Raw genomic sequence first — 12572 nt, forward strand, 5'->3', positions numbered from 1 at the left:
GGGAGTCAGTTTCGCCTCAGCGTTCGATGCCGCTACTTCGCCGCCATCGACGACCGCGACGCTCTGTAGTTATCCTTCTTTTTCCTTGTATTTCTGGGCACAAGTTCGCCGCATTAAACGTTCAGCTTACTCAATCATTCGCCGCCTTGTCACTTGACATTCGTGACAATATGGTAGTCGCTGAGAATACAAAGCCAAAGGCCGAAGTGTAAAAAAGTAATAGGAAGACAAAACGCCAACAAAGCGGCCCCCGCCACGCAGGATTCGTCGAAATCGCAGGCCCTACACTCAAACTAGAGCAAGTCAACAACACTGAGACCCACAAAGGTCCCGCTCGCTGAGGACTCGTCTGGTGACGAGATGGAAAACTGGGAGCCCGAGTCGTCTCCCCCGAAGCGTGAGGGGGAAGACACAACAACGATAGCCCTAACGCCCACAAAGAGGACAGGGAAAAGGGACTCAGAAACATTATAATTCTAAAAGAAGCTGAGCAAAATGCTCACTACAAACTCCGAGGCCACGCTGGCGAAATACGCCGAGAGCATAGGCATCCAAATCGCTGCACTAAACGACAGGGCAATGGAGATTCAGGCCATCTCACTACATGTAGCGGAGTGAACATGGAATCGTATGGCAGGATAAATGCACTTTACCTTATGCCCGAGAGCTGCACTCCGAAGACAGTTCTTCTTACGCGCCAGGATCCGAATCTCTCAATTCACGTGAGCACAGCACGGTCCTGTGTCTCGAGTCTTTCTCGTCTTCGACGCTACTACACTCCTCAGGCGAATGTGAAGAGATCAGGTGCTCTGCGTAGTCTGGTCGGATACCGACGAACCGCAGTGGACTCTGACGCATCAGCTGATTGTTGCAGAGTAGTGTCCGATGCATCTGCTTCTACTTGCGGTCGTTCAGCTGCGCAAAAGCAGTCCACCGGCGTTGGGACGTACAATGCTGTCCAGTCTTCTTCGCAGATTCGTTTCTTTATCTCATCTGCGTGCACCCCGTGTCGATTGTGATCTTCCGTCACTACTTCAAACATAACTCGTCCTTCTTGGCTGATAATCACACCTTTGATCCAGTGGTTCTTTTTCACCCTATCCTGCATGCAGACTTTCTGATTTATCTGCAACGTCCGGTCGCGACTTCTCTTGTCGTAGTTGCTCTTTTGGCGAACCCGCTCACGAGAACCTTCGAACGACTTGCCTGACTTGATCAAATCCATCGTCTTTCTCTAGTGTCGCTTTTTTCGCATCTCGCATGGAGGTTGTCCCGTCAGAGAGTGCGGTGTCACCCTATACTTGAGGAGCAAATGTCGCAGTCCTTCCTTTTTTCCCCCTTCTTGGATTTTCGCAAGGCAGACCTTAGTGTCCTCACAAAATTTTCGGCTAAGCAGTTTGACTGAGAGTGGTACGGTGATTTTAAGATGTGCTGAATTCCTTGGTTTTCTAGAACATTCTTAAAAACGGCACTAGTATACTGTGTTCCATTATCGCTGACTACTTGCTTCGGCAGTCCGTGAACAAGGAAGACTTCCTTGAATGCTTCCACCGCCTGCTAAGCTCTGGTCGACGGCATCAAAGTGGCTTTAGGCCACTTGCTGTAGGCGTCGATCACCGCCAAGTACATGGTGTTCTGGTATTCTGCGAAATCTGTATGGATTCGGTACCAGGGCCGCTTAGGCACTTCTCATTGGTGCAGGGGAACGTTTTCGTTTGTGTCAGAGACTGACGCACAAGCTTCGCAGGCCCGAGTTTTCGCTTCATTGTCTTTGTCCGTGTTTGACCACCACACGTAGGAACGGGCAAACATCTTCATTTTTGATTATCCAAGGTATCCTCCATGTATTAAATCCAGGAGGCTACGCGAAACCTAAGGGGGATCACTGTGCGCATGCCCGAAACTAGGCAGCCATTTGCCACAGTGAGTTCCGCCTGTTCCGATGTGTATGATTGCATTTCTGCGTCGCGTTCAACCGAGGGCCATCCTTCCATGACGTACCGGTAGACCTTCGGCAGTGTCTTGTCTTTAGCAGTCTCCGCCGCGATGCAAGAAATGAAGCTCACAGCATCGGCAACTCCATGTTGAACTTCCGCGTCAAACTCTGCATCAGGTTCTGGAGGTAGTCGTGACAAGCCATCAGCGTTTCCAAACTGAGTTGGTGGAGTACACTTAATGCCATAGAAAAGCCCTGTGGGATCAAAGCCCATCGTTGAGGTCTTTTGGCAGCCGTCACAGGGATTTCTTTCACTGGACTAAAAATCACTGTCAATGGTTTCTGATCTGTATACAAGACAAATCTTCTTCACCACAGATACTGGTGAAACTTCTTTACACCAAAACTTATGGCTTCTTTATCAATCTGGGCATATCGTTTCTCCGCCAAAGTTAGCGTTTTCGATGCATGCACAACTGGGCGTTTTTTTTTTCCTTTTATCTTCTGGAAGATGATTGCTCCGACGTTATCTGATAAAGCATCCGCTTCCAAATAGATTATTTCGCTTTGATCGAAGTGAACAAGTGTCTCCATGAATGTTAGACGCACCTTGATGTCTTGGGAGGATTCTACGCAAGCTAAGCTCCATTGCCAAGGAACATTCTTCTTGTGTAGATTAGTCAGCGGTGCGCACAGGTCGGCTAACCCTGGCAAAAAAATTGCGTAGGACTCAACCATGCCCGAAAATGCCCGTAGGTCATGTAGGTTAGTCGGCGCCGCCATGCTCAGTATGGCCCCAGCGTTCTTTTAAGAGGGACGTATTCCTTCAGGTGACAAAATCTGACCCAAATCTTCTACTTCTGGAGACATAAACACACATTTCTCTTTTTTTTTGGCTGGAGCCCATAGTTTTTGAGTCATAGGAGCACGAGCTCCAATTCTTGATGTGCTGCTGATCAGTATCTCCGGTGACAATTTTATCATCCAGGTAGCATGCCCCGCTGCCCAGGCCAGCGGTTAATTGTTCCATGGTTCGCTGGAAGATTGCAGGCGCTGATGGTATTCCAAAAAGCACCCGGTTAAGCTAGAACAGTCCCTGGTGAGTTTTTATTACATGATACTTTTTGTATCCTCCTCCAGCTCCACCTAAAGATATGCCTCCGACAGATCCACTTTCAAAGACGTCCGCTCTCTGTTGAGCTTCGAGTCGAGATAGGCGGAGGTGTCGCACCTCCGCCTACCTCAAATCTTTTATCCCCAGGCCGTCATTGGAGTGTAACCACCTTCCCGCAACTTTAGTATCTATATCATCATTTGATTCTTTTAGAAGCGCATTAACCTGCCATTTTTTTCAGCAGGTACCCTGACTCTTTTTTTTTTCTTTCCTAAATATTTGTATTTATTCTCTTCTTTGTATTGTGTCTTTTTACTTGTCCCTGACCTCTGTAATGCACTTGGGCCTTGAGGGTACTGAAATAAATAAATAAAATTATAAAAAGATCCTCAGGTCGCGGGAGCGGGTACTGCGCGACGTTCAACTGAGGATTGAGAGTCACGCTGAAATCTCCACATACCCTCATGAATCCACTGGTCTTCTGGACAACGACGATCGCAGTGGCTCACTGCGCTGTTTCCACTGGAGTCAATACGCCATGGCTACTTGTCTCTTCAAGTGAGACTGTGCCGCTTCGCGCAGTGCGAACGGTAGTGGTCTTGGCAGCATGAACTTCGGCACCGACCAAGTTTGTTTCTGAATAGGGCTGCGTATCTAGTCAGCACCGTCTTGAGGCTTTCTTCTGTTTTCACAAGAGCGACGAAGAAGTTGTTGAGATCCAATTTCAGAGCTGTCACCCAGATCCTTTCCAACAAGTTGGCTTGGTTTATGTTAGTGAAAATAGCCTCTAGATTGTACTTATTTCCTTCAAATTCAACCTGAAGTTCACATTGGCCCTTAACCTTGATGACCTCGTTGCTGAAACATTGCAGTTTGTACAGAGCTTCGTTCAGGTTCGGTTTTCCGGGGCGATGCCAAGTGTGAATGTCCAGTAAGGTCAATTGTGAACCGGTGTCTATTTGGAGTTCCACTCGCTTGCACTAAATCTGACATTTCAGAAACATGCAATCTAGATCGAAGACGGACTGAACCCCGGTGGTTACCTGCACCGTCCCTTTCCTTGTTGATCGTGATTTGCCAGACTGTCCTTTCCTGCACACCTTGGCAATGTGCTCTTTTTTCCACAAGCTGTGCTGTGTTTAGACTTGAACCGGCACTTGTCTTCGACATGGTTTGTATTCACGCAATGGAAACATTGTCTAGAAGACCTCTGTAGATCTCCCACCTGGCTGACTGCGATGGGTGATTCGGCAGCACTCCTCAATTGACGGGACTCTTCTTCCGCTCGACGAAAGCTTTTCGACAATGTGAGTGCAGTGTCCATTGATAAATATTTATCTTGGACGAGATGTGCTCTCAAGCGTTGATCTCGAAGTCCAATTATAAAAGCCGTGACCAAGAAACATGCGCGAGCATCGACCTCGTTCTCGGACTCGCAGTTGCAAATGACTGATCGTAGCCGTGCTAGGAATTACGTTGGTGTCTCACGTCCATCCTGGCGTGTTGAAAACAACTTCGCTCGTTAAAATCACTTAGAACGCTCCGGTTAAAAAATGAGTTTTCAGTGTTTTTGTTAATTCCGAATACGGAAATTAACTGACCTGCCTCGGTTGAACCAGAGAGTGCAGCAGCTTGAACGTCTCGAACGCCGGAGCTGTAACCAGAAAGCTCCTCTTTGTGGCATCATCTGTCGTTCCGGCGATGTCCAGAGATGTTTGGAACCTTATTTGGTATAACTTCCATTCCTCTTTTTTCGGGTCGAATGGTCCTGGTCCCATGAACCGAAAAATGTTCGATGTTGCTTGCTGCGATGTCTCGCCCGATGCGTTCATCATCTTGAGCCGCTCTCCAGGAATTCTGCAGGAACCCTCATCGCCAATTTGTAGCGGAGAGGACACGGACCCGTATGACTGGATAAGCGCACTTCACTTTGAGCCCGAGAGCTGCACTGCGAAGACCGTTCTTCATACACGCCGGGATTCGAATCTCTCGATTCACGTGAGCCCAGCACGCTCCTATGTCTCGAGTCTTTCTCGCCTTCTACGCTACTACCCTACACATTACCGGAGGGGAAGTTGGCGCGGGTACGTTATAATCCTCCAAGCCTTACTCCGGACCCGCATAATCGAAAAGCACTGAAACCAGTCTCGAAAATGCCCAGCTCAAGGATTATGGTACCCAATAATCAAAAGTATGTAATTTGGCAGTGCAATCGCCGTGGGCATAGCCGCGAACGGCGGAACCTTCATCGATTCATAGGCAATAAAAAGCGGAAAAGGCACCAGACGTCATATTCTCGCAGAAAACGGGGGGCCTGGCCAAACTCGCGGGGTAGACGCCGTCATACAGGGAGGATGAACCGGCCTCCGATAATAAAAGTATAACGATAGCGACCCTCGTAAGACGTAATATACCGGACATACGGCTCGACACCGGCGTAACGACTGTTGACCATGTCCGCGTGGAGATTATCTCGAGAATTAAAAGTAAACATTTTCGACGGAAAATTGTCTGGTTAGGAATAATTTAAAACTTAAACTTGAAACTCTAACCCCGCTTTATTAAAAATAAGGTTCTCGATGTTTCCCGATGACCACGGGCGAGTGTTTCTGTCCCGCAGCACGGCCCGCCCACGAACCCAAACACTCCCGGGGGCAAACAGGGCAGGGGAAGCCTTTTTGTACTAAACTTATATAGCAACCCACGCAAGGAACATAGATCCGCCAGCCTGCTTCGCAAAGCATTATACATTGCAAAGCGCCGAAAAACTAGTGGTAGTAGGTGACCTTAACCCACAGCACCCAAACTGGGAATGCCAATGGGAAGAGATCAAAAGACGGAATCCCTGGCTGAACGCCTAGCAGGAGGGGCTGTCACTGGTCACCGACCCCGCGTACCCCACTAGGGTCGGAAACAGAGTGTGTGCGGACACCATACCAGACCTAACATTCACGAATAGCGCTAAATAAGAAGCCGAATGGCTAAACACAAAGAAAAATTTAGGAAGTGACCATTATGTAGTGGCCACACAACTAGAAGCGGGCCCCAACAAACCCAAATGGGGCACGCAGCTTAAGATCACCCAGTGGGACTGGTTCAGGAAGCTAAGAGTAGCCGTAAATGATTCACATAGGAACAAAACAGAGCCGCACGAGATAGGACATCAGATCATGGGTCGAACAGCTTCACAGATGCGCGGAGAATGCAACGAAGACCGTTCCGGAGGAAGCCGACGCTAAGCTTCTACATACGTAGGAAGCTAAGTGAGGCTTGCAGAGCAGGAGAAATGGACAAGAGCTAAAACGAGCATTGCGCAGATGGCTGGCGATCCTAAATAATAAAATGGAAGAATACGCAAACCAGCCGTCACGCCAAAACTGGCACAGCACGTGCAACGGTATGGAACTACAGATAGGCCTCGTAAATACCTGGAATATACTTAGGAGCCTACTCGACCCAGATACAAGTTAAACCACGTAGGAGCACACTCTTAGTAAATTTCTGAGCACCTACCGAGGCACGGACGACGACCTAATCAAGGAAGTCCGCAAAAAATACATCGAAACCAATCCAAAAGAAAAACTTGGAACATACGCGGGAGCCTCGAGTGAGGCTATCGACCGTCCGTTCACAACAGCGGAGCAGCGGGGAGCCAGACAGAATCTATGCACTAAGTCCGCAGGCGACAACTGCATAACGACTCTCCCCAAGTACATGACCAAATGCTGAAAATAGAAAAAAATTATCAGACAATTGAAGACCCCCAAGGTTCTCACGATCCCGAAACCGGGCAAAACATTACTACTGGGGAACTGCGTCCCATGTTGCTCACCTCGTGCGTAGAAAAGCCGATGGAACACGTAGTGTAAGCAAACTAAATGGGTACATAGATGGGACTCTTCCCCCCTACCATGATAGGTTTCCGGCCAAGCTCTCTGCTCAGAACCTGATTTAAAGGCTCCAACTTCAAATTATCATCATCATCATCATCATTTATTTTCCTTGAGGGCCCCAGGGGGCATTATACAAGGGAGTGAACACACTAAAAACATCAACAAAAATAGTTAATAAAAAAGACGCTGTAATCTATACTTGTATTTCAGAAAGAAAGAGGTTAACGGCTGCAGCAAACTTGTTAGTATCAGTCATGTTTACAATGAGGTCAGGTAATGAGTTCCAATCGTCAATAGCAGATGGTAAAGTCGACATTTTATAGGAGACAGATGACGAAGTAATTGAGCGCAGTTTACATGAGTGGTCAAAACGAGGGAAAATACGGTAGGGAGGTGATAGTAGAGAATCTTTTAGATGGTTGTTGTGGTAAAAGATTTTGTGAAGAAGAGTGAGACGTGACACCCTTCGACGTAAAGAAAGTAAGTCAAGGTTAGCTGATTTGCGTAATCCTGATATGCTAGTGTATGGGGAGTAGTCAGAGTAAATAAAACGAAGACCTCTGTTTTGAACGGATTCAAGGTTGTTAGTTAGATATGATTGCCATGGTGACCATATGGATGAAGCAAATTCAAGTTTAGATCTGACCAAGGTCGTATAAGCTAGTAGTTTTACTGAAGGTGTAGCTAGTCTGAGGTTACGGCGAAGAAATCCGAGAGTACGGTTAGCATCGGCAGTGACAGCATTTATATGAGTAGTCCATGACAGATCAGAGGTCAGGTGAACGCCTAGGTATTTATATGAGGAACAGGTAGCTACTGGGATAGTGGAAAGGTGATAAGAAAAGGATGAAACATGTGAACTGCGGGTGAATGATAGAGATTTACATTTATTAAAGTTTAAAGTCATTTGCCATTTGTGGCACCACTGAGTTATAAGTGCGAGGTCATTCTGCAAAATTTGATTATCGTGGTTTGAATTAATAGGTCTATAAATTACACAGTCGTCGGCGAAGAGACGTATTGAAGAGGAGATGTTGAGGTAGAGATCATTAATGTATATTAAAAATAGAAGGGGGCCAAGAACGGTTCCCTGGGGGACGCCGGAGGTTACAGTGCAGGTGGTAGATTTGGTGTTGTTAATAGATGAGTACTGGGTGCGATTTGTGAGGAATTCGGAGATCCATTTGACGACTGAGGGATGGATATTAATATTTCTAAGTTTCAGTAAGAGACGTTGATGAGGGACCCTGTCAAATGCCTTGGAGAAATCAATAAATATGGCGTCAGTTTGCTTATTAGAATCAAAGTTTGAGTAAACGTCAGTAAGAAAAGCTGTTAGTTGCGTTTCGCATGAGTATGACTTGCGAAAGCCGTGCTGATGCTCGAAAAGAAGGCTGTGGGAGTCTAGAAAGTTTAATATGTTAGAATAGAGTATATGCTCTAAGAGTTTAGACGACACACTGGTGAGCGAGATGGGGCGATAGTTGTTAATTAGTTGGCGATCACCTGCTTTGTAAACGGGGATGACGTTAGCGATTTTCCAATCGCATGGAATTTCAGAAAGTTGAAGAGACTGCGAGAAAATGTCGCAGAGGAAAGTTGAAGAGACGTGTTTAGTATTTATTAATATTTTCGAGTTTATTTGGTCGTCGCCAGAGCTAGAAGACACCTTCAGCTGATCAATGGCCTTCAGTACACCAGAGCGGTCGATCATGATAGGATTCATAGGAGGATGAAGGGGTTGGCCCAAGTTGGGCATACTTGACAAGTCTTCATTGGTAAAGATCGAGCTAAAAAAGTTGTTAGTTTCAAGAGCACTATGTTCGTCAGAAAGTGGAAGGCCGTACTCGTCAACGAATTGTAATGGAAGAGAGAGTGCTGGGTTAATTACTTTCCAAAACTTTTTAGGTTTATTGGTTAAAATGTTGGGGAGGTCATGAGTATAAAATTTGGATTTGGCATCATGAATCGCGGATTTGTAGGCCCTAGCGCATTCGTGATAGGCGTTCCAAGATGCGTTAGTGTTATGAGCCGTTGCCCTCGTATAAGCTCTTTTTTTCCTGTTGGAGTGACAATGAACTGTTTTATCGTACCAAGGGTTAGTGTTATCGGATATAATTCGAGTGAGTGGAACGAAACGTTTGATTAGGGATGTTAGTCTATCTTTGAAAAGAATCCAGTTTTCATTGACCGTCCTTTCTGCGAAGTTTACTGAGAATATGTGATAAAATTCTTCGAGGTTGGTGTTGATAGATGCGTAGTCGGCTCTCGCATAATCGTGAATGAATTTGCAATAACGTGATTTCTTAGGAGTAGTGATGGAGAATGTTAGCTCAATGACGAGGTGGTCGCTAATGCTGGGTAAGTATGTGACGTTGCTGAAGAGAGAAAGGTCATTGCTTAAACATAGGTCGAGTACGTTGCTGCAGCGATTGGTAATTCTAGTGGGTTGAGTGATAACATTAGATAGGTTAAAATCTAAACAAAGGTCAATAAACTCTTGAGAAAATGCACAGCTAGAACAAATAGTAGACCAGTCAATATTTGGGTAATTGAAATCACCAAAAAGGGTAACTAAAGCGTTAGGATATTTACATGCGACTTCAGAAAGGCATTTATACAGCTCAATAACAAAATCTCTTTTATTATCCGGCGGCCTGTAACACACACCCATTATTACGGAAGGCGTTGTGCAAAGATACACCCAAACAACTTCTAGGTCAGTGGTAAGCGGTATTAGCCGTGATGGTATATGGTCTTTTATGGCCAAAAGTACGCCCCCTCCTTTTCTAGTTTTTCTATCAGACCTATACACTCGAAAGTTTAGTTGCGAGGGAAATAGCTCAACGTCAGATATATCAGGGCTTAGCCACGTCTCTGTAAGTACAACAAAAGCGGCATTACACGCTTCGATTACTGAAATTATTTCGTCTCTCTTTGGTATTAAGCTTCTAATGTTAATAAATAGGATAGAATGACTGGAAGATTTGTTAGTGATAACATGGTGCTTTGCGGTCGACTTCTAGAGGGCGACGAGAAGAAGCGCTGGCGTGGCTGTGTGTCTTTTTCTTTAACGGCGCCAAGAGCGGCATCGAATACATAGCACTTATCATTTATAAAAAGTTTATCATGACGCAGTCTGTAGGGGGTGCCTTTTGGCCTTGCAAAATCAAGAAGGTGACGGCGTGCGAGCCGGACAGAAATTGGGAAGTCTTCGCTGATGGCTACGCGAGTTCCTTTAAGCTTGTGGGCTGATGAAAGAACGCTATCTTTATCTTTAAACGAAGAAAACTTTACTATTACTGGGCGACATTTCTGAGGGTCGAATGCTCCTAGGCGATGCGCCCTTTCAATCCTAGATGATTCAACTTGCACGTTTAGTTTCTCGGAGCACAAGCTAGTGACCAAGCACTCTGACTGAGCCCACGTTTCCTTGTCTGCGTCGGTGATGCCAAAAAATAAAAGATTACAGCGACGGGATCTGCCCTCTGCATCATCGCAACGTGTTTTTAGCTGAGATAGTTCGTTTAAGGCAGCAGTAAGCTGGGGTTCAGTGGTCGCGGCGCTACTAGTATCCTTCTGCTTTAGTGCGTCGAGTTCACTCGCGAGTTTGTTAAGTCGCTCTTCAAGTGTTGAAACTGTCTGTTCACTTTGTTTTTGTTTTTCTTTTAGAAGGTTTACTTGACTGTTTTTAAGTTTATCGACTGTTTCTTGTAAGCTAAGTAATTGTTCTTCTTGGGGTTTTGACATGGGACCTGGGTTCCGCTCAGCATCACCAGACAACAACAGCAGCAGAACTCTAAAAGACTCAATACAAGCTTCAGGGCATGGAAGCATAACAAGGCAAACATTGTCTGATTTAAAACAATGGCAAGGTTTTTGTTTACTAACCTGCGGGAGGACGAAAAACATGAGCAACTTCATGGCTGCAGAGCTTTCATGCCCACTGGCGCGCTGTCGCAAGGGGAGCTCCTTTATAGCTGCCGCTGTCGATGTCCCTGCTGATGACGTGGTGTGAACGAGGTTCTCGATGAACTTGATACCAGGACAGGACGGTGCTGTCGACGAGTGATTGGCAGGTTGAAGATTGCCGTCCGGATGCCGGAAGAAAACCGCGCCGTCATCGTGACTCCAGTTAGTTGGGGACCCACGCGCCGGCACGCTCAGGAACTGCGGGAGGACGAAAAACATGAGCAACTTCATGGCTGCAGACATAGACGAAGAAGGATGATCCGCACTACACACCAAGGCCATTGTGGGTCTCGACCTCACAAAGGCATTCGAGAATGCAAAACACGAAGAAATTTTAGGGAACTTAGAACAATTATACCGACGTTGAAAAGCCTACGACTACATGAGGGATTTCTTTTTTCGGCTGGGCAGCCACCCTGACAGTAAGGGATATTGAGTGCGGCGAGCTGGAGATCGGAAGCAGAGGCAAGCCGCAGGGCTAAGTCCTCTGGCCTTTCCTCTTCAACGTAGCCGTGATCAAAATAAATCACAGCCTTTACGCTGACGACGTCACACTCTCGGTGGCTGGCGGCAGCGACGGGAACGTTAACAGTATACTAAAGTAGGCAATAAACGCGGTGGAAGAGTAGATCGAACCAAAAGGCTTAGGCTGCTCCCTACGAAAATCGGAGCAGCTGCTCTATCGGCCGACGCGGAGAGGACAAGAAAAAGAGGCAGCCACCAAAAGACCACAAATTCAGCTTCACGCCAGTGGGACCAGGTGCCACAATGCATAAGGGTATCAGGCCAAAAGCACCAGGAGAACGGCCAGAACACGGAGACATTCCGGACACTCAAAAAGGTGTGTTCCGAAACCGCCACCTCAGTTATCGGATAGCCAAACGTCATCGCGGAATAAAGGAGGGCAACTTAATCAGACTGGTTCCGTCTTTCGTCCGGAGCCGATTAGCCTAGGTTGCTCCCTATCTAAATTTCAAGTTGGAGAAGCGCAATAAAATCAATGCTTCTACAAAAAGTGCTTACAAGCAGGCAATCCGCATACGAATAACGACTTCCAACAAGCGCTTTGAAGCAGTAGGATTTGCAGAACACGCTCGACGAGCTGGTAAAAGCACAGCCGATAGCGCAGCTGGAAAGGCTTAGCGGGAGCCCAACTGGCAGACACTTCCTCCAAACATTACATATTAACTACGAACGAGGATACGGAGACAAGCACAACATTCCACCCGACATCAGGGGACATATCGCTTCCCACCCTCACCAGGGTGTCAGACAAGCAGTCGTGGGTGAGAAAAGAACCGTCCCGTTTATTCAGACACCAGATTCGGGTCATGCGACCAGTGATAACAGTTGGCGAGGATCCGGCCCGTCGGCGTATTATCAAGATGACATCACATCTTCCCTTTTTGCTTTAGGTAGGAAACAAACTAGTCATTAATCCCATGTCTCTTATGAATCTTTACAACTCGCCCACATCGCGTCGTTACATCGTGTGACGCGGGTTCACCCCCTGGGGCACTCTGTTGAGTGCTGGTCGACGGATGATCGGACGCGCAACGCTCGCTTGGTGGTGTGGTCTTCCCAGACTTGCTTGCATCATTTGTGGTCTTGCCCGCGGTCTCGGCAGGTTGTTGACACTCTGGCTTTCCACCAGGAT

The 12572-nt window shown here is 46.8% G+C and overlaps 1 protein-coding gene across 1 annotated transcript; it reads right to left on the reverse strand.

The window, feature by feature from the left end:
• Positions 1-2062: 2062 nt before the first annotated feature.
• Positions 2063-11146, reverse strand: LOC115316107. The gene is made up of 4 exons (XM_040206165.1): positions 9994-11146; positions 3676-4005; positions 2546-2643; positions 2063-2191 (listed from the first exon to the last, which is right to left on the reverse strand). The coding sequence occupies exons 1-4, from the start codon at positions 11144-11146 to the stop codon at positions 2063-2065; spliced, it is 1710 nt and encodes a 569-aa protein (XP_040062099.1).
• Between the last annotated feature and the right edge of the window lie 1426 nt (positions 11147-12572).

The sequence above is a fragment of the Ixodes scapularis genome, unplaced genomic scaffold, assembly GCF_016920785.2.
Source record: "Ixodes scapularis isolate PalLabHiFi unplaced genomic scaffold, ASM1692078v2 PGA_scaffold12__126_contigs__length_90152505, whole genome shotgun sequence".
Classification (NCBI taxonomy): domain Eukaryota; kingdom Metazoa; phylum Arthropoda; class Arachnida; order Ixodida; family Ixodidae; genus Ixodes; species Ixodes scapularis.